We start from the raw sequence: 22,455 nt of genomic DNA, 5'->3' as shown, positions 1-22,455 counted from the left end.
AAAATTCAGTCTATCCGAATTTGGTATTCAAAACTACTGTTGCCATTTAAAAAATGCAAGTTGTATTGCGCATGCGCACACGGATAGATCTAAAAATGTAAAAATCATCAAGAAATGTGTATTTATGTATTCCCTATCCCCTCCCAAAATTCGCTTATTAATCCGATGTCACTGGACAGAATTATTTAGTGTTACCTTTAAAAGGAAACACACTGTATAGCGATTTTTATGAAAATTAGTTAATATAATTATTACATTATCTAGGCAAAATTCTTATGTAACACAGGTTAGGTCGATCATTTTTAATAAATAATAATAGCAAACACATATTATTTTCATTCAAAAAAGTTTATTATAAAATATGATTTGTAAAAAAATAAACTGTAATTAAATACAATGATTACCTACAAATATTTTGACTTATTGGACGGCAGTTGAGATTCAAAAACTCTCTGGAAGCAATATTGATATAATATTACACACAATCAAACATAAGTATACAGCTATGGATATTATGTTTTTATATTCAATTAATTTAACATAATTAGATCAAATAAAAATATAATTCAAACAATCATGAAGTTTATAATATAATGTATGTAAAGTCTTAAAATTATAATACCATTGTGTAAATGTTACTTTATAGTCATCCAAAAGTCTTACAATAATACCTATAATTATACTTGATCACAATATGGACGGAATTGTTAGAATAAAATATAAATTCATACTCTATTCAAGTTACGAACTATACTGAGCTGACGCTATGTAGGTGACATTATTACACAGCAAGTGGTTGAATCAGTAAAATAACAAATGGATATTGCCATAACTGGTCGCCAATGAGTATAGTTCTTAGATGAATAGAGTATATAAATTAACAAAAAAAATTACTTAAACACAATACAATGTTTAAAACGCTTATTACAAAATTATGGGCAAATAAATGTTTTACTTTTAACATTTCAAAAAGTTATTAAATTTAGCCATGAACCTAAGTATCCAGAAGTTAAACATATAATATAATACTTTTATAATAACCAATAAGTTATGAGAAAAAATAGATAAAGGTTCAGTATTGAGAAAATATTGTTGAAAACAATTCAAATTTTAAAAATGTTTCTCAGTTTTTTTTACTTAAAAAGTAAATAGTGAACACTTTTAATTCGATAAAAATATATTTCCATTATGTTGTACCTATTTAAATATTAATAATAAAATTAACTTGTTCAGATTAATAGAATTGATGAATGCATTAAACATTGATACAAATAAGATAATATTACATTTAACCAACTAGTGAATTACGTGAAATAAATCAATGAATAACATTTGTTTACTAATAATAAAAATAAGAAATCACTAATGGAGTAAAAATGAAATTAAATAAAAATTTTGTGATTAAGTCTCAAATTATTCACTTAATGTCATCGAAGTTAATCATATTTTGTTATTAAGTGATTGCACAACCTAAAAGACACTGTGTAATAAGATTGTGCAGTATAAATTGTGAAAATGAAGTAAAATTAACCCATATTTATTTGAAGCTCTAGAGGTGTGTGAATTAAAAATTTTAATCAAGCGTATGATACTTGTTCTACGTATTCGTTGTTGTAATTATTGTAGTTGATAGGGTCTCTGTGTACCGAACAGAATCGCTCCCCATACCTCACAATAGCAATAATTACAAACAATACAAACATGGCCAACAACAATAACAATGGTGAAAATATGTGAATCATTGTTCTGTTTAAATGTCACTCTCTTTCTTGTGGAGCTCGACGAATTCTTGAGGAACCCCTGAGTCGTAAACTGGTTTTGGTTTCGAAAAATTTGTCTCCAACTCTTTCAGATCGAGTGGAGCTTGTTTTGCGGGCGTCTTGATCCAAATTGGTAGTATGTAACGATTACCTGAGTGTAAGCAAATAAATATTGATTAAAAAACAAAATACAATATAATATATAAGCCAAGCAACTGATTACTCACCCGTTTCGCTATTTCTCCAGTAATGTCTGTGCTTGGAAAAGCAACACAGAAACAAGTTGACGACCACCAGTGCAAAGGCAAACACAGTGCACACACCGAGAGTCACGTAGAAAGTTTGATAGTTGCTCGGTTCGTGTTGATCGTAAAAAGGATTTGACATAAACTCAGTCTTGTCGTCTAGAACCACTGACATTCTGCGAGGAAAGCGAAACGTATCAATCAATCAATCAATCGAAAAACAAATATGAGCTACAAACAAACGAATAATTTACCTGTATTAATAATTATTTAGGGTCTTGTTTCCGATTTGAGGCATTTGTCTCCAATTCAACTGCTTCGTCGGTCCAAGTCAACGTGTGATGTGATTCCGGATTCGCGATTCTTGAATTCTTTAAACTAATCATTCACGACTCACGTAAACAATAACTCACTAAATAGTGAACAAGTGGACGAATAATAATAATTATTATGACGCCCCGGACTGGAATTCTGGGTATCACTGATGATAACGTTTCTCCATTTTCAACAGTTGTTGCTCCATGATGGCATGATCTTATCACCACAGAACAAAAACAAAACTGCCGGCTATCTGTGGTTAATTTTACTATCATATAAATTCAAAATTGTAATAATTAGTTATTTTGAAAATCAACTGTTGTATGTTGGTTGCAATTGCAATTTGTAATGTTTAAAATTTAAAATCTCGTCTGCTATTATAGCTCAAAACTTTTCACTTTGGATGATGAAAGATTGAAGATGTTATGTATTTAACTTAATCACAACTCACACAATGAGCGTTTTGTACAGCGATGACGATGGTTTCTTCATTTCGCATCAAATGTTTATTTCAAAATTGTACGATACGATTTTGAGCAAAACCGAAAACTGTATACATTTGTATGAACATTTCTTTCACATAAACAATCCATTTGTCAGGGACAGACAACGAGTAGAAACTAGTCTGGAGACTAATGTCGTAAAACGTAAGAGAAAAAGGCCACCATATGAGGTACAGGTTCAATTTTTAATGAGAGTAAATTTAATCTAGATACTAAAGTATCATATTATATTGTATTTAATGAATTTAAACTTTTCATATTTTCACTCCCTAATTTTACCTTACTCAACCTAATTTAAAACACTTTTTAGGAAGATGAAATAAGTAAAAGAATAAAGAAATTTATATCAAATTTAAAAAAAAATCACCCAGACTTATTTTCCATAACACCAAACATTTTGGATAACAATAGTTGTGCTAGACATGCATCTATAAAGTTTTATGAAAGCACTAGTGCACTGAAATCATTTTACGGTCAAAATCCAAATCCAAACTTACATACAGCTAATGGTTATGTATTCCCTCAAAAATGTCAGTTTTATTGTGACAATGTTTTCAACTTAAAAAATCTTGGAGATCAAAAATTTGACCTGATTTTGTTAGATCCACCATGGACAAACAAATATATAAAAAGAAAAAAGAAAATTAAACGAGATGAAGGGTACTGAATCAATTGAAATAACCTCATAACATTAGATCATTATTAAATTTATATTAATATGTGTACTTAGGTATACAATGATGTCTGATCAAGATTTGGCCCAATTACCCATAAATGAATTCCTAACTTCAAATGGTTTAGTCTGTGTGTGGTGTACAAATTCTCCAAATCATATAGACTCATTAAAATCTAAATTATTTCCAATATGGAATGTCAAATATGTAGCTTGTTGGTACTGGATAAAGGTATAAAGTTTTAATAACTTACTTAAAAAATATAATATAGTTCTACCTTGTTAAGTCCAAGAAAATGTATACAAATTAAAATTATCGTTACTGAACTTTAAATAAAAAACCAATATTCATAGATTTTGATTTCTACCTAAGGTTACAGAATGTGGAGAATTTGTTTGTAATTTTGCTCCAGGGACTGGCAAACAGCCTTACGAACGCATATTATTTGGAAGGAAAATGGACTGTGAAGCCAAAATAAAAAATCCCGAAGAAGGTAAGTTCATTGCAAGTGTTCCAAGTTCAGTGCACTCACATAAACCTCCTCTATCTGGTAAGAACTTTAATGAATTTATTTATTGTTATACAATGCTATTAAGTCATAATTTACCGTTCTTATTTATAAATAACCAAATAAATGTTAATCAACTACAAAAATAAATATTCATTAACTTACTTAAACATAATAGGCAATTTAGTAGCCGTAACTTCTTTAAAGAGTAGATAGTATACTCATATATATACATGGGCTAATCCACACTTTTTTTAAAGGTTTTCTTCCCATATAACGTTTCTTATCATGTTATAATCATCTATCATTGGTTTTCATATATATTTACATCTTATTAGTTATCACTTATTACACTAATAAATTACCCATCAATTAATTTTCATTCAATCATACTTCTAGAAACATATTAAATATTTAAGGAAACATGAAAAAAAAAAAAATAACTAATATTTTTAAGTGTTAGCAAAATTATTGATTAAATTATTTTTAAGTAATAAAAATAAAATGTAAGTCTTATTTTCTTTGAGTTGGCCTTGTTTGTATTTAAAATTTTAATTGCTTGTAAAACTTATCAAAAACTATTTTACCACAATAATTCTTGTTGAACCACCACTACAATAGCATTATTTTCCTCCTAATTTTATCAATACTGTGGTAATTATTTTTTAAATATACAAATTTTATTTTCATTTTAGAAATATTAGTTGCTTATCTGCCTCCAACACCAAAATGCTTAGAACTGTTCGCCAGATATCTAATACCCAACTGGACTAGCTATGGACTTGAAGCTTTAAAATTTCAACATCAATTTTTGTATGGAAAATCAGATATAGAATACTGCAATCATAAATCCATAATAAAATGTAATAAAAATACATAAAATTTTTTATCTAATAAAAATGTTTTTATTTGTTTCGACACCACTGATATAATATATAATTATATTATTACAATATACTTATCAGAAAAAATATTGATCATTCTTTATAATTAGTTGAATAGCGCAGCCGGACTGGAGCACTGCGACTTTCTCAGTTGACAAAAAAAAAGTTATTTTGTGATAAAAATTAATTGCAAATTTCACGTCAAAATCGTGTTGTATAATTAGTATATATATATTGATTGATTTTCTTATAATATAAATATGTTATTTGTTTGACTAATAAACAATAATTTGTAAATTTAAAAATTTAAAAATTTAAAAATTAAACACGTTAATAAAATACAAATACTATTACTACATTATATTGTTTTACATAGTAAAATAATTGAACAAGTACAACAAATTTAAAATTAGTAGTTTTTTACTAAAGAGATTTGTGATTTATATTTTTAGTAGACCAATAAAAAAGATGAGCAAGACACTTATAATCTCATATAGTGAGTCAGGAAAATGTAATCAAAGGCATGTTCCCTTTATCATACTACCATTTGTGGCTGTGCTAAAATAATGCCAGAACTCATTTCAATCATCTATCTTTAGAATTTAAAAAATTAGACTTTAAAAAAAATATGTTTTAGCATTTAGCACATATATACATATAAGTTCAATTTGTTTCTTTATCTTGCTCAACCGACATGGTCTTAAATCTTATGAATACAACATAATAAATTATATACTATGATCAAATCATATTATAAAGTTTACTATACTTAATTCAATAATAAACTTCCTTGACATAATCTTTCTTTTTTTTTCCAGTGCAATTTTAAATTAATTCAACTTCATAGATAATATATTTTGATTTACCATACATACAGTCTTTTAATGATCTAATTCATATAGATTATAGTTACTAACTATAATCAATTACATCAAATTATTGTGATTTTTTCTTGACTGTTTTGAGCGGAGAAACGATTAATGGTAGTACATAAATTCCCAATGCTGCTAGTATGTGCAGATAAAACTTGAGATGCCTGTAAAAAAAAAAAAATGGTAATTAACGAATATTTTGTTTGAAAAATACTGAAAATGAAATATTATCAATACATTACAAAAAAAATTAACATAATTTTCAGAAATAATTAATAATACTAAAATACAATGAATAATACATTGAAAATTTGTAAATGATATCATGTACATATTATATATGTCTTACCAAAAGACACGCAATGAAGGCATAAGTTCTAAAATTATGAAAGAAAATGTCATGTAGGACAAGCAAAGTCTTGTCAAGAAACATGTTACTATGTCGTAAGCAAGTTTCACAGGTTTGGGTTGCTGGAATCTGTGCCACAAACATCTCCGAACCTATAACAGTAAACAAACAGAACATATTTATTTAGTAGTTAAAAATAACACTAGGTTTTCATATAATCACCATTCTTGCGCTGTTCGTAAATAACGATCCAGTAAGGAAAGTCACATAATAACCTGGGTAAAAACCATGCCAGAATGCAGACAAGGTGTATGTCATAACTGTGTTATATTTAGGAGATGCCCTTTCGTACATAACATAACGAAGCCACAGATTTGTGCCTTTGTTCCAGGCATCAATAGTAGCTCTGAAGTTAACGCCAAACTAAACAAAATATTGACAGAATTTTATAAGTATTACAGAAATCAACAATAAGACCATAATTTTATATATGATATAGAAGTATTCATAATTTAGATTTAACACTAATGCATACTTCAACTCCTAAAATATCGATATTGTCGAGTAGGTTCCATTCTTGTTCCCCCTTCTCATTGTAACCAGAAAATCCAAAACCAGAAGCATTGCAAACTGCATCAGCTAAGGTCCAAGCAAAATAGTACTTGAAACGAGTTAAAGATGTTATGACTATAATAAACCAAATTTTTGAGTAGAAAGGAGATTCACTTAAAAATGTTTCATCTAGAAAAAAACCAAGTATAATGTAATTTTTCCATACAACATTCTGAAACTTTAAGACAAGACTACATACAATGTATTAACTTTGAAATTAAAAATAAGGCTCGAAAGTTATTGCATTATCTGCATTTTTTTTGGTCAATTAATTTAATTGTCGCGCTATAAATTTGTGTTTATGCTTATAAGATTTTATTCTCTACATATGAATTTGAAAAATAGAATTAAATGACCATTAAACATGTATTTTTATAAACATAAATAAAAGATATTTAATTGCAAGTATTTTTCGTTTGAATTGTAATAAAAATATTGTAGTGCAATTTTGAAGTTTTTTTTTAAAGCAATATCAAAATTAAATTTTTTTTTTTTGATAAAATAATTTCACAGCCTTAACTATCACAAATTAAACATATACAAAATAGAGAAGATTCAATAACATATTGAAAATTATAAACATATAAAGTTACAAACCTATCAATGTAGAAGCTGGATACATTGGTACAATGAAGTAGATTACAAGAGCACATATAAATGTAATTAATACTTTTTTCAATACAGGCTTCAAAGGAGATGGAGGTGATTTAGCCTAAACAAAATAAGTTTATAAAATAATAATACAAATGAGCAAAAACATAATAGATAATTACCTCATTTGGTAATTTTTTTGGAAAATTGGTACCATCTAAATAGGCTAAATAATCTTCAAAAAAAGCATTGGGTCCAGCTAAAATTGTTTGAAATGTTAATAAGTAGCTTATGTATTGAATGAGTGTTGGTGCCTTTCTATAAGAAAACAATTTATTTAACTAAACATAATCCACAAAAAAATTAAAAATGCAAAATATTTTACCTAATTTTGTAATGTTTTTGAATATCTGTTAACTGTTTCTTGTCAGTCATAAGGCCATCATGTAAGCCACAAGCTAATGCAGATAATTTTTGTACCATTACCATTACTGGACCTGAAAATCAATATAATTATTTTATTTTTAATTTAAAAAAATAATAAGATACATTTAAGACACCAGAGTAATTTAAGTATTTTTCCATTAATGTTTTATTTTTTTCCATTGACATTTAACCAGCTTATAATAGGACTTAATTGTCAGTTGGCATACTAAATAAAATTAATCTCTGAAATGTTAAAAAACCTTATTGTTTAGATAGTAAAATGATTAAATCCTAGGTATTTGAGAAAAAAATAGGCAAAAGTTCATTAAAACAAATGCTGTAAGAATTACATGTTGTAGGCATATATTTATAAAAAATAAAATTTGAAATTCTAGTGAATTCTAATAAAAAAAATTATAATATTTAAATTTACTTATTTGTCTAAACTCTCATGTCTTAACCAAAATAATGACAATTACATAACATTTTTTATTTTTTATATGAAATATACAATCTGTAACCTGTGGCACAATAAGAATATGGACTAATTTACAATGAAATGCATGAGTTGTTGGAAGAAGCCACCCAGTAGTGACACTTCCTATTGACTTTTTTTTTAACTACTTATTTAATCACAGTTTTTCAGTTGTTTAGAATAATTACATAGCATAAAAATATAATAAATATTTTATGTAATCAATATTATTTTTAATAAAATTTACCTGTTATATCTAAGGTATAAGATCCATACTCATAAACTTGACGATAAATATGTAATAATGATAAGTACACACAACATATAAGTAACACAGCTCTAAAACAACAACAATTAAGCATTTCTTTAACTTAATATAAAACATACATAATAATTTTGTGTTATAATTACTTATGAATCATATTTGGACTTAATGTTTGTAAGGCAACATAACAGATTGTAGGTAGAATAAGAAGATGTAACATTTGACTGAAATAAAAACAATGATTCAAAGAATATAATTAATTTTCAATCAATATTAATTAATTATATTACTAATAATATTAAAAAAATTATATCAAGGAACTACAAATGTAAAAATAAATAAAATTGAGATCATTTTTGTTTTAAAGCACTGAACTTTATAGTGCTTTGTTTTGATGATTTTTGATTATTATTTCATATATTATATTTGATATTATATAGGGTCAATGGCGAATTCAGGGGAGGAGCACGTGCCCCCTGTCAATTTAAATCTTGCTCTGCTTCAAGGACAAGGATATGATGGTGCTGTGAATAAAGTGGTGCATTTAAAGGAGTACAATCTTGAATTTCAAATTTACAGCCTATTGTACTTTATACACACTTTGCCAATCAAAGATTTAATTTAGTGCTTAGTAAAGCAAGCAAGGTATCTTCAATTCGCAACACAGTCGGAATAATAACAAATATTTAGCAATTAAAGCTAAAAAGTTGTGTGAAACACATTGGGTCGAAATCATTAATAAGAAGTTAAACCAGAAAAATATGCTTGATACTTGATTTTAATTGTTTTTTATTTTTTCAACTAAATTTTATAAAAAATAACAAAAATAATTATCAGAAAATTTTTCAAATAAATCAATAAAAATAAGTACAGATTTTTTTTATAAAAATATACAAGATAAAATTAATAAATTATAATTTTTAAGTTAGAAATTTCTAAAATTTGAATATAAACTACTTATAAAAATATTATTGTATGAAAAATTACCATCTGTTTAAATTCCCCCATACTGCAGCGGTGGGAGTGACGGAAGCAGTAAGGGTTGCGGCAAAATAAAGTTTGACACAATTTTACTGCCACCGCTACAATGTGTGACAACTTTTAAAGAGGACACTATACCATATGTTGTCTTTGTCTTACAAACAAATAATTATTTAGCAGAACCGATTTTGAATTGATGCTTTAATATTAGAGTGAATTGACCTGTTATTAAACTATTAGTTAAAACCCTTGTGTTTAAATAATTGTTTGAGGTTTTATACAATATTTACATTTTTAAGCAAATTGTGGGTATACAAATCGTTAAGATTTAAAAATACTCATAATTTGTTTAAAGATAAAAATATCTCAAAATACAAATGCAGATTATGTTGTTACCTTTAATGTTATTACCAAGTCAATTTATTCTAATATTAAGGATACATCAAATTGCTTATATTGTTTGTATTTCCTGTTGGTATAACATCTACTTATAATAAAAATAATTTTAAATAGATAAAAGAAATAATTTAACAGTTTAATTGACTAATTGTTTTATGATAAAAAGTATATTACTTTCCAAAACAAATGTAAGCCATGGACAATCCAATGATAAGTCCAAATATTTCTCGAAAAAATACATATTGTTGATTTTTTGGTGGCAAAAATTTATACATTAATGGCGCTATACACAATGCTGTAAGTTGACAAATCACAAAATTCACCTGAAAATAAAATTTTACTTGATATTATATAATTATTTATTTTTATAATAAATTTACAATCTGTTTTTAGCTAGAACAATAAGCAAATGTGCACAGAGTAATTAACAAATAAATCTTTTGAGGGAAAAAGCCACCCATTAATGACTATCTATTTTGAGTTTCAATATTATTATTATTTTGGTTTATTAAGTTAAGCTATTTTAAATTTAAGATAGAAAATCGCGACATCATCTTCGCTTAAGCCATCTTGTGGGATTACCTGGAATGGAAAAGGTAGATAGTTTTTTCTATAAGAAGATTAGAATGGAGAGGTATATAGTTAGGCGTGAAATCTTTTGTAATAAAATTTTGCTTCATCAAGTACTTTTGCTATTTTTAGATCATTATGGAGAATAAGATTGGAAACAAAAGGAGGGGCATTTGTTATTTTTACTAGGGAAATCTTTTGAAAGATTTGAATTTTTTGTATGTTTAATTATTTTACACTACCCCCAGAGCTGGAGCCATAGATCCAGATGGGTTTTAGAAAAGTTTTAAATATTAATATTAAGTAAAAAATAAATAAGGCTGTAATAACATAACTAAATAAGTAGTCATAAATGTATTTCATTGTATATTATGATCAATGATTGTAATGATTTTACAATTTGTGTTTTTTTTCAATCTGTCATCACTTTTTGGGCCAGTAAAATTACTTAAATTTTCTTCTCTGTGGAACAAAAGTAATGTATCCAGGTGGAAGGTAGGGGTTACATCCTCCCACTATCCATCAATTCGGTTATTTATGTCTTTGGTACTACCTCCACAGTGAATTTTTAAATTACGAATATAATTGAATTTATTACTACCCATAAGTTGTAATATCCCATTACCCTCCTTAAAAATTCCTGGACACTCCTCTGGACAAAATAGTGCTTAAATTGTATATGCCCTCTCCCCTCAGACTGGAGAAATGTTTCTTGTAATTGCGTACTTCTCCAGTCTTTCCTCCACCCACAACTGCAACGAAATAATGCGATTTCCAAAGTTTTCCCAACACTCGTATTTAGTATGAATTTGCCAACCAACCCCAAAATTTGTACATTGTTTGCCGCCCTATATAATTTATAAAAAACAATCGTTTGAAATCATGCATTTCCACAATCTTTTAAAGCAATTTATTTTAAAATTGTTAACATTTTATGAGCACAATTATTTATTTTTATTTTTAAGGATCAAATTTTCACAATTTTAAAACAAGGTTCTTATAAGTTTTTTTTTAATTCAGTAAAAATTATAGGGCTATTTTCATAGACATTTGATATTGATTTCTTAATTCAAACTATTAATTGGATGTAAGTACACTACCTATTTTTTTTCTCTGTCTGACTAATGAGCAACACACCAAATTTGCATTCAGAAAATCCAAACTTGTGATATTAGATTTCATATTTTAGTGAATTGATTTATTTTCAAATTTAAAGTTAAGAAGATAATTTTTGTTTGTTCATTAGATTTTTTACAATTTTTCAATTTTTCTACAAAATAATAATTTACTTGTTTATAATTTTGCATTAAAAAAAAAAAAACAATAAATCAAATAAAAATTCAACATACAAATACAGATTATATTTTTAACTTTGTGTTTGATAAAATATGTAATTAATATTATTATTATTTATTAGTTCTGATGTATGCAAGTTTTCTATGATGCAACTCGCAGTGGTTCAGAGGAAGAAAACAAATAGTGAACTCTGCACTAACTTACTTACTCTTAAATTTACAACCATGCTTTGAGAAAACCTTGCATTCAGATTCAAGGTATTTATTCAAGACACAAAAAGTGTCAAAAATATCAACAAATACTTAAAAAGATCCAAAAAAAAAAAAAATTTCCATTAACCCTACTTTTCTATTTAATTTTCCCAATTAAATGTTCTTATTTATGACATAAAGTAACAAATAATTCTAATTCTTAAAGTTAAAAATTGATGCATACAGTATACATAAAAAGAGTAAAAAAAATATATCATTCCAAAACCAATATGTGATACAGCTTGTTATGATCATAATCTAAAAATAAAACATCATTCTAACATCAATACATTCCATCCTCTGCTCAGACTACAAAGAATTCATTTAGTTGTATCTTGAATAAATGTAGGCTCTCACAAAAATATTTTTTATTTTTTATATCAGGGTGATTTTTTATGCATGCTCGCCCCATTTTTATGCTTAAATTATGCATATATTCAAATTTTGATTTTTGGAATATTTAAGTGTAGTTAAAGGCGATATTTTTGAGTACTTAGATTTTTCACAACTTTTAAGGAGTATCCTGTAGCGATACCAACTTTGGTTTTTCAAATGACAACCTATATGTTTTAAAGCAAAATGTGATTCAGATAATTTTTCTGAAAATTTTGACATATTGCAATCAAAATTCGAACGAAAACTTCCAGAGTTATTCTACTTGAAATACTAAGGAATAAGGATAAAAGTCTAATACTTAAATGCCTACGTTGTAAATGGATACGATAATTATAATTCGGTATACAATATAAAAATAAAATATTTGTTAATAATCACTACTTATTACTAAATGGCTAAATATTGCATCTGACAATTTTCAAAAGAAAAGAAAATATGAATAAAATAATATCCTTTTTATTTTATCCATGTTACCTGTACCTTATAGGCAACATTAATATTTGTATAGCATAGGTATACTTACTTATAATAAAATACCGAACAATAGTGTACAATAGCACATTTTATATTGTATACCGAATTATAATTATCGTATCCATTTACAACGTAGGCATTTAAGTATTAGACTTTTATCCTTATTCCTTAGTATTTCAAGTAGAATAACTCTGGAAGTTTTCGTTCGAAGTTTGATTGCAATATGTCAAAATTTTCAGAAAAATTATCTGAATCACATTTTGCTTTAAAACATATAGGTTGTCATTTGAAAAACCAAAGTTGGTATCGCTACAGGATACTCCTTAAAAGTTGTGAAAAATCTAAGTACTCAAAAATATCGCCTTTAACTACACTTAAATATTCCAAAAATCAAAATTTGAATATATGCATAATTTAAGCATAAAAATGGGGCGAGCATGCTTAAAAAATCACCCTGTATATTAATAAATTGAAGTACATTAGAATATAAGACTTATTTTTTTGTGCACGGTATATTAAAGAACTAAAAATAACTACTTTCTTATACTAGTTAGGTTAAGTAACATTTATTTATAAATTTATTAATTACCAAAAAATAATTATGTCTAAATTGTAATAATGTTTTTTTATTGTTTATAATTTTTTTCAAAATAATTAAGAATGCTAGGAGAAATTGAGAATCAAGATTTCAAAAAGTTATTCACAACCCAATTTCCTGTGCATCAAGATTGAGAGCGATATACATTAAAGAATAAAAGAAATATAATATAGTAACAATTATTTCATTTGAAGACAACTGCTGTGGACTGCTAAATTTGAAAAATTAAATATATCTTCTATATCACATTCAATATAATTGGTTCAGTTATGCTAACATAGATAATATGTTAATATATTTTTCCTAAACCTAGTTTACATATCAAATTAAACGTCAATCATGAATATTAATAAAAGTTTGGTAAAATAAAATATATACAAGCTTATGTAAGTATGTTTCATTGAATTTAGCGTCACTTCGATTTTAAACGCTGATAGTAATTTAAATATTAAACAATGACAAGTGGATTAAAATAGAATTTACTACACAGAAATATTATAAGTATCTAATCAGAGTTTGTACACAATATGTAAATTAAAAATGAATTCCTTAATAGCATAGAAACACTCAAATACTATGTACAACATGCATTTACACACATACAACACACAATCTTTTTTTAAACCCAATAACATATGTGAACTTCTTATATTACACATATTATTTATTTATTGAATCAGGTCACACAGTCAATTGTGCGACTTATGTATTTAAGTCCCTTATATAATCTAATTTATAGTATTTAATGGTACTTAACTCCCGGTATTATGTAGTGTTGTCTTGATTATTGCCAGGAGATTTAAATGTAGGTATATTATTTAACTAAATACTGTTATGAAAATTTTTTCATGGTCAATTATTATAAAGGTAGTTATAAGGTTATAACTTAAAATAGTTAATAATAGTACTAGTTTTTTTATTTTTTTACTATGTAATGATATGTTATAACTTATAACCAATAATTGTGGTATTAAACCAACAATTAATAATACCAGAACATATAAAACAGATTGTTTTTTACCTAAGTAGGTATAAATATATTATATATATTTATATATTACCAAACGTAAATATTATGAGTGAAATAAAGTTATATACTAAAAATAGAAATTTGAGGAACCTTCCATTCGTCCAATATTTTAATCGCAATTCTACACACCTGTTTTCAAAAATTAATGTTGAGGTACTTTGTAAAAAATGGTGCCTTTTTAGATTAGAACTTTGATACTGACTATAAAAATGGATAAGAAATTCTTTAAATAGTTGAGTAGATAACAATTTTAGTAATCAACTACCAATTTTATGAAAATATGCACTGTTTTTAACATAATCTCAAACAATTCTTGATAATTGTTAGGCAAAGTGAATAATGAATAATGTCTACAAAAATTTTTTAAATTAGATTTATCAATGCACAAAAATTTAAAATAATTTTTTGTAAATCAACATAACTGGCTTGTGCTTAATCTTCTAAATGCCAATGTTTTCACTTTTTTAAACATTTTTCTCTGTAAATGTTTATTTTGTGGTGAAAAAATAGATACACATAATTTTAAATTTTTTTAACCTGTTTCAGTAACATGTTATATATTAATACATCTGTCAATTCTTTATTTTTAAACTGCCCGCAACTTGCATATTTAGGTTAATACTTAATAGTCTGAAGAAGAATATTTTTTTTTTAAATGTCTATGTACAAAATACAGGTATGAATTATAATATTACATTTAAAACTTTCTTTTTTTAAATAAATAAATGTTAATTTACAATCACCCTGAATATATTGGTCAGTGTTTAAGCACTTATAATAATTATAGACAATTGGCAAAAATTAAGAGATAAGTAAATTAAATTTTAAACAAATTATATTAATAATGTTAAAGGAAAATTCTATTAATTAATAGAATTTAAAAAACAGCAGGTAAAATAATATGTGTTAGATTCTGAAGTTTTTTGCTTGTTTTAAATAGTTTTTGTCAATCGGAAGAACACTACACATTCACTTTGGTTACTTTGTTGCATTTTGTAGTACCTTGATATATTAAAAGGGAATAATACAGTTAAAAAAAAAAGCAAGGATTAACTAATATAATCACACTTGATGTTAGGTTATTAGTGAAATCTAGAATATTTTGGGTAAACTGGACTCGCTCAGAATCGTATTTCAAATCTTATTTTGGTGTTGAAATACAGTGTTTACTGTTATTATTTTGCAATAGTAGAATGTATTTTAAATTTAATGATTTATGGAAACTTGGTAAAACATAACAAAACTAGGTACATATACTTTTTTTTTAAATTTACATGTAATAATTATGAAGCAATAGTTATCAAGGTCTTGTAAATTTATTATAGGTACTTAGTAGGTACTACTTGATAATAATACATTGGAATTAACAGTTTTATATTTTTTATATAGGTATAGGCTATACCGTATAGCTTTCTATAATTATTGCCAATTTTAAAATATTAATTAGACATATAAGGCCTTTCAAACTAATCAAATATGTTATACGTAATCATAGGCTATAGGTAACGTATAAAGAGTAAACCTTTTAATGTGAAGCAGTACTAGGCAATATCTACTTCTTAAACATTTAATTTAATTTAATTAACATGGGTATTATATAGTTTTAAAAGCACTTATATATATGTATTAATTTAACTATTTATTTTAGAAACAAATGGATGTTGATCCAATTACTAAGTATCTTACAACAGCAGTCAACAATGCTTTAAGGTTTTATAAATCATATATATTATGTACAAAAATAAGTTATATGATACAATTTTAGATTATTATTATAGTTTTCAGATACCTATATGTTATTATTAGAAAAAATAAAAGTTGACACAAGATATAATATAAGAATTATAGCAGAGGAGCTTGTGGCTTAATTAATGTTTAGAAACATCAATCACATTCTTCATATCAATGGATTTAAATGTTGTTAAATCAGAGTTAATACTCCGTATCTCGGTATCTCCATATTGTTAAATCTACTTATTAAAAAATCTAATAAAGCTGAAAAAACTTCAATTAACCTTTGAATCAAATCTCTAATAGGTATGACTTATTTTTACATGTTTGAATAAAGAAACAACAAATTAATAAAAGCATTGTTGAAATCCATAATTTGTCATAAAGCTGGAAGTCATAATCTGATAGTCTATTATACGACATAATATAGGTATTGTAAACCGAAAACTATAAAAAATTAAAAATAGGTATATTTACCAAATCTACAGATAGCCCAACAGAATAGGAGAGTGGTAAAAATATTTCACTCCCGTGGTAGTTCAACGTACTCATTTTTGATTTGATTTGTAGAGACACGAACAAATCAAAAAATAAATTAAATGTGTTCTTTTTGATTTCTGTACCAACAAGGATGAAACTTGTGCGGTCACAATGACTTCATATCTGAGAAAATTTTAATTGAAAATTAATCGAGACAACTAGAACAAAAAATTTTTTTAAATATACATATATTATTCAATATTCAGTACGGTGTACCGTGTACGCGATGACAATTATCGAATTTAACAACATCAACAATGATAATAATATTACTTTTTTAATTATTAATTAATATTTAACAACGATAATTAATAATAAATAACGTTACCTCACAGAACTGCAAGATGCAGTTCGGGCAATAGAATCGGCATGGGAGCGGAACAAGCACACGTTTACGTTTAATGCCGAATACGAATTATACGACTAGGCCGGTTGCAAGACGTAAGTCGTAAACTGGTAACACGAATAAACGATCAATTAGAGTGCGGCTAGCGCAAAAAAAAAACCGACCGGCGAGTGGTGTCGTGGTGACACGAGACGAGCGCGCGACGACAGTCGACGGTACGCCACGGAAGGATAATATTATCAAAATATCGATATACCTAAAAAACCGTTATCAGCGGTGTTTTTTTCGTCGTGATAAGAGGTCAACAAACTCTTGACGACACCCCGTGAAACCAAACAATCCTTCGGTCCCGTTAAACAACGGTCGAGGATGAAGGGTGAACGATCCCACCACAACCGCAAATCAAGGTATAGATCAACTACAACGGAACAATCAAAACTAATAATGTTTTCTTCACGTTTTCGTTCACTGTTTTTAACTTGTGCGAAATTAATTATTATTGCACGCAGCCAGATTCGCGAAGTTTTCATGGCAGCACTGCAATATTTGTTTTCCGATAGCATAGCCGCCGTCTTTTTGTTTTCTCTATTTTTTTTTTTTTTTTATGAATCTAAATAAATTCTAGTAATTCAACACTTTTCTACATTAATTTTAATAGGCATCATCACAGCTCTTGCACTACGGAATATCCGTATGAGTCCGGGACAAGTTGCATTTCACTGATTTCGATATTTGACCTTCTCGAAAATATCGCAATGATCAGGGCGCGTAATATTTTGGCTGCATACTAGTTGCGTCCCGAAAATATTTACGAAAAAAGGTCTAATCCGAATTGCGGCCCGAGTTTATTTTGGGTACAGACGAGTTGCGGCCCGGGTTTTTTCAATTCTAGATAATTTAATCTTAACCGAAAGACCTATCATGCAGTGACTTGGTATACTTTATAAGTACGTCTTGATATCTTCGACGGATGTAGAACGAAGTTTTTCTCGATTTTAGAGTATATATTTACTGAAAATTTAAGTCTTTAGTAGTCAACTGTAACTCTTCAGGTAACTTTGAAATATTAAAAAATATACTTAATTTATTTTAATTTATTATTGTTCATGACTTTTTATTTACTTTTTATTTTTCAAAATGCAACATCCTATAGGTACTTTATACAAAATACATAGCTAAATATCTACATTAGGTATACATCAATTATTTCAAATAGATATATATTTAATACATTTTTTTGTCCATATTACTCATTTAATGAATTATATATATTTGTCATTTTTAAATGAAATAAATTTAATTAACATGCATTTTTGTTAGCATATTTTTGCATATTTGAATGAAAATCAATGCATATTATAACATAATAAAATATAATTACATACATATAATTAATTTAATTTAAATTCCGGGACGCAATTCATAGGTAACTCAAAAAACTCGGGCCGCAAGTCGGAAGAAATTTTTACCGCGGGACGCAACTAGTAGCCACCCAATATTTTGTCCTCTAACGAACGTGTCTTCGATGACGCGACGTCGGCTTTTGCTCGCCCCCCTTCTTGGTCTGAACTCATCAGTTAAATTTATGTAGAAATTATAATTTTTATACTGATTAAAAATGGTGAAAAACCACTATAGGTACTTTACATTATAATTTATTATGTTTTGTAAATATTTTATACGGCATGGTGATTAACCACCGAGTATACAAATATTATGCTCATTCCTGTTTCCTCCTTCAATTATGCAGTTATTCAAAATCCTACCAAAAGACAATAATACCTATTGGCTATTACCTATTACCTATTTCAAATTCATGAGAATTTATGAACTACTAAATATGAGTGTCTTGTATTATACCTCTGTGATATAATAAAAACAGATTTATTCAAATATGAAACCCCTGTTATAGGTACTGTAATTTGTTTAGGGGATAGTTAATCGAAAATTTTAACGTACCTACCTAATTCGAAATTCGAACGAGTAGTTTCTCAGTTATTAAAATGTTTATTTTAAGGATAATAGTCTTTAAAAATGGTTTTACAAAAATATACCTAAAAATAAGTAGATGTAATATATTTTCTCTAATTTCTAATTATTGTACTTGGTCACTTGGACCATTTTTACAAATTATTATTAATGATAGATTTAATTAATATGTAACTACAAATATTGTAGTATTGTGTATATTGTACTATTACTATGATGATTTGAAAATTGTAGACTACAATTTTCAAATCATCATAGTCTTCAGTCTTCACATATCTTCCATACCCGTTACCATGGATTACAATTTTTATAAAAAAAATAGTAGATGTTATCCTTTAGTACACATAGTTAAATAACTTAAAAATAATTCAAACTACTCGTTCGAACTTTGATTCTTTGATACGAATATACCTAATATCTATAATGCCTACGGAAAGATTTTCAGAAAAATTATCCACTAAACAATTATACAAATGACAGTAAAATAATATAAGTACAGTTGCCATTTGAAAATGGAAGTTTGTATAATTATTGTATCTCCTGCAAAGTATAAAACTCTCAAGAATCTTTAAATATGGTTTTTAAGAAAATTTAAAAATTCCAAGAATCAGTTTGTTGGTACTTTGGGGGTCAAAAGTAAAAAATTCTTAATACTTTTCTAAATAATTGAGAAAAACAAACTAAAAATTAAGGGAAAAACGGGAAATTTTACGCACACTCATTTTTCGACAAAATCGATTTTGGTTTTTGATGTAACATTAAAACAAATGACCATAGATACATGAAATTTTCACCTAATGTTTATATAAGTATATTCTATCCATCATGCAATTTTCAAAAAATTTCGACTTAAGTTGAACTATTCATAGGCATTTCAAACTTTCGATCATTATTAGTTTTTTTAAAATTAATATCGATAAAAATTTATTTGTTCGGCAGAAAAGCTTGAAAATTTAATACAAGGCTCTTAACATATTGTTACAATACCAGTTGAAAATTAAAAGAAATTCATAGTCACAATTTTTTTTTATAAGCATTCAAAGTTTGAATTTTGACAAAATGCGTAAAAATCACGAAAATTCAGAAATTATTTTAAGCTAGAAATTCATAAAAAATTTTCTTTTTAAATCTAAGATTTCAAAATTTAATACAAGATTCCTTACAAGTTTTTCAACCTTTATCACAAATAAAAAGTCCACCGGAAATTCAAATTAAATTTTTATGAGCATTTGAAATTTAAATTTTTACAACATTGGATTTTCACTTTTAACGATTTTCTTATTTTGGTGGAACTCTAAAACAAAGGACCGCAGATACTTGAAATTTTCACTGAATGTTTATATAGGCATTGCATATATTTGATAAAATTTTCAAAATATTTAGATTTGTTTTGAGCTGTTTACTGACATTTTAATTTTTCAACTTTCTTAGTTTTTTTTTCTATAAATATCGATAAAAAATTATTTGTTCGGTAGAAAAGCTTGAAAATTTAATACAAGGCTTCTAACATATTTTTATAATAGCAATTGAAAAATAAAATAAATGCGTATTCACAATTTTTATTTACAAGCATTCAAAGTTTGAATTTTGACAACATATGTAAAAATCACGAAAATCACGAAAATTTGCAAATTATTTCAAACTAGAAATTCATAAAAAAATTTCTTTTTAAATCTAAGATTTGAAAATTTTTAATAATCTTTAATATATCCTAGACAGATAAACCGTCTTCGATCAGAATCGTTTTTCGTATAAAATGATATAATATCATTGGATTCAAATTTAATTCCATCCATTACAGTAACCCACTTGTAACCTACTGTACAGCAGAGCGACATCCACGACTTACCCGCCTTTTTAAGAATTGCATTTCTGCATCATTGAAGAAAAATGGGTGGGCATGTTTGGTCAATATAAATATATGCGTTTGAAATTTTGTACTAATAGAAATCGTAAGTGTGTGTGTGTGTGTGCGCACCACTGTCAACACTTTACGTCTCTTCCGATTGATTATTGGTCGTGCTTGCTTCAATTAGCACACAATACATTATACAAGCAAAGAAAGCCTTTCGTAATTTTATTATTATAATAAGTTATGTTAAACGCTTGAACGGTTATGCAATCTATACTGACTGACCTACTTAATTATTTATACTAATGGTATAAAATCTGGAATTTATATTTTACCTAACAAAAATGTATAACCCAATCCTGTTTTAGATTTTTTTTTTTGTCTTGTTCAGTCTGTAGGTATCATTTATATTTTATATTTTATGTAAATAAAACATCGATTGTGGTACTGATTCGTCAAGTCGTAAAAATCACCAGTGATTCACAATACAATTAACATTATAATATAAAAAAATTATACAATATTTGAATATTGAATACAGCAAAACATGGAAAACGATTCAACCATTTCAAACCAGCGTAGTATAATTTACGCATATTTGTAGTTATTAACTGTCATAGATCATTAGATCAATATTAATAAGTATAATAATAGTAATAACCAAATATACTATTACTATAATATCTAAAGCATGAAGTAACAATTATATTTTAACGATAGTATAGCGTTAAAGTGACGAGTACTAATAAATTATCAATAATATATAATTAAATTTTAATAACTTTTTCTGATGAATCAAAATTTATTCATTATATCATTATAACATTAGGTATTCAACTTCTGCTCGTCCAGTATACCTTAATGTATTACTATGAAATATGATTCATAAAACATAAGATTACTAATACAATTTTTTTTATTTACTGTCATCAAACGAATTAAGTGTATACACTATACTGTAGGTATATATAATATATATTGTATCATATCATTACACAGAAGAAGTATAGTAGATACATGATGCTTACCTACGTGACGATTAAAATAATTCATAAAAACGTTTTTGCCATTGTTTCTGAAAAATCTATATTGGTACGGGTGTAATATCATACCAGTAACCGAAATTCAAATAATCAATGTCGTTTTATATTTTATGCATGTCATTCAGACATTCAGTAATAAAATTGTTCAATTGCCTGCAGTTAAAATTATTTTCTTCTTCAACTTTGCCTGCATTTAGTAGTCTACCAAGTTAAGTAATTATTCATCTGTCTAATATTTCTTTTCTTCTAACAGGTATATTAATTTGTTGCTGAATTATCAATATATACCTATATATTATACTTTATCCAGCGAGAGAATGCGTCACGTGCCGAATAAATTTTGGTATCTCTACCCATCCCTATACGCGATACCCAATCTCAAGGGAATCGATTTTGATAGCAGGTTGACGTGAGGGATTTTTTTTGTTTATTTAACTATTACACTTATGTTAATTGAAGTCTTGAACAAACATTTTA

At 26.7% G+C, this 22,455-nt stretch overlaps 3 protein-coding genes across 4 annotated transcripts; 1 reads left to right on the top strand and 2 right to left on the bottom strand.

Annotated features, from left to right (window-relative positions):
- Positions 1–329: 329 nt before the first annotated feature.
- Positions 330–2,465, bottom strand: wrm1 (wurmchen 1 transmembrane protein). The gene is made up of 3 exons (XM_015508825.2): positions 2,260–2,465; positions 1,988–2,181; positions 330–1,911 (listed from the first exon to the last, which is right to left on the bottom strand). Exons 2-3 carry the CDS (start codon positions 2,178–2,180, stop codon positions 1,751–1,753), a joined length of 354 nt encoding a protein of 117 aa, XP_015364311.1. The 5' UTR covers position 2,181; positions 2,260–2,465; the 3' UTR covers positions 330–1,750.
- A 125-nt stretch (positions 2,466–2,590) lies between these two features.
- Mettl4 (Methyltransferase like 4) lies at positions 2,591–5,929 on the top strand. 2 transcript variants are annotated; one of them, XM_015508824.2, is made up of 5 exons: positions 2,591–2,996; positions 3,137–3,486; positions 3,557–3,731; positions 3,873–3,993; positions 4,704–5,929. In XM_015508824.2, the coding sequence occupies exons 1-5, from the start codon at positions 2,778–2,780 to the stop codon at positions 4,886–4,888; spliced, it is 1,050 nt and encodes a 349-aa protein (XP_015364310.2). In that variant the 5' UTR covers positions 2,591–2,777; the 3' UTR covers positions 4,889–5,929. The 2 variants fall into 2 exon arrangements, with proteins under 2 accessions (XP_015364310.2, XP_015364309.2); XM_015508823.2 differs by having other exon boundaries at positions 2,594–2,996; positions 3,873–4,050.
- On the bottom strand, positions 4,891–17,334 carry LOC107162096 (lysophospholipid acyltransferase 6-like). The gene is made up of 12 exons (XM_015508827.2): positions 17,077–17,334; positions 16,686–16,871; positions 10,037–10,185; positions 8,629–8,706; positions 8,465–8,556; positions 7,702–7,813; positions 7,499–7,634; positions 7,323–7,437; positions 6,649–6,854; positions 6,336–6,536; positions 6,114–6,265; positions 4,891–5,928 (listed from the first exon to the last, which is right to left on the bottom strand). The coding sequence occupies exons 2-12, from the start codon at positions 16,758–16,760 to the stop codon at positions 5,829–5,831; spliced, it is 1,416 nt and encodes a 471-aa protein (XP_015364313.1). The 5' UTR covers positions 16,761–16,871; positions 17,077–17,334; the 3' UTR covers positions 4,891–5,828.
- Positions 17,335–22,455: the final 5,121 nt, after the last annotated feature.

The sequence above is a fragment of the Diuraphis noxia genome, unplaced genomic scaffold (assembly GCF_037042655.1).
Source record: "Diuraphis noxia isolate RWA-SAM2 unplaced genomic scaffold, SU_Dnox_SAM2 contig0003, whole genome shotgun sequence".
Taxonomy (NCBI): Eukaryota; Metazoa; Arthropoda; class Insecta; order Hemiptera; family Aphididae; genus Diuraphis; species Diuraphis noxia.
The sequence above is the reverse complement of the archived record's forward strand: the minus strand, read 5'-3'. Positions and strand labels throughout refer to the sequence as shown.

What these genes read in the sequence shown, in the direction of transcription:
- wrm1 (XM_015508825.2), bottom strand. Translation starts at nt 2,180, where the DNA reads ATGTCAGTGGTTCTAGACGACAAGACTGAGTTTATGTCAAATCCTTTT. An exon ending in CTGGAGAAATAGCGAAACGG is followed by an intron (nt 1,912 to 1,987) that starts GTGAGTAATCAG and finishes GCTTACACTCAG; the next exon opens with GTAATCGTTACATACTACCA.
- Mettl4 (XM_015508823.2), top strand. Translation starts at nt 2,778, where the DNA reads ATGAGCGTTTTGTACAGCGATGACGATGGTTTCTTCATTTCGCATCAA. An exon ending in AAAATTAAACGAGATGAAGG is followed by an intron (nt 3,487 to 3,556) that starts GTACTGAATCAA and finishes ATGTGTACTTAG; the next exon opens with GTATACAATGATGTCTGATC. An exon ending in ACATAAACCTCCTCTATCTG is followed by an intron (nt 4,051 to 4,703) that starts GTAAGAACTTTA and finishes TTTTCATTTTAG; the next exon opens with AAATATTAGTTGCTTATCTG.
- LOC107162096 (XM_015508827.2), bottom strand. Translation starts at nt 16,760, where the DNA reads ATGAGTACGTTGAACTACCACGGGAGTGAAATATTTTTACCACTCTCC. An exon ending in TTGGGCTATCTGTAGATTTG is followed by an intron (nt 10,186 to 16,685) that starts GTAAATATACCT and finishes TTTTATTTTCAG; the next exon opens with GTGAATTTTGTGATTTGTCA. An exon ending in CCTTCATTGCGTGTCTTTTG is followed by an intron (nt 5,929 to 6,113) that starts GTAAGACATATA and finishes TTTTTTTTACAG; the next exon opens with GCATCTCAAGTTTTATCTGC.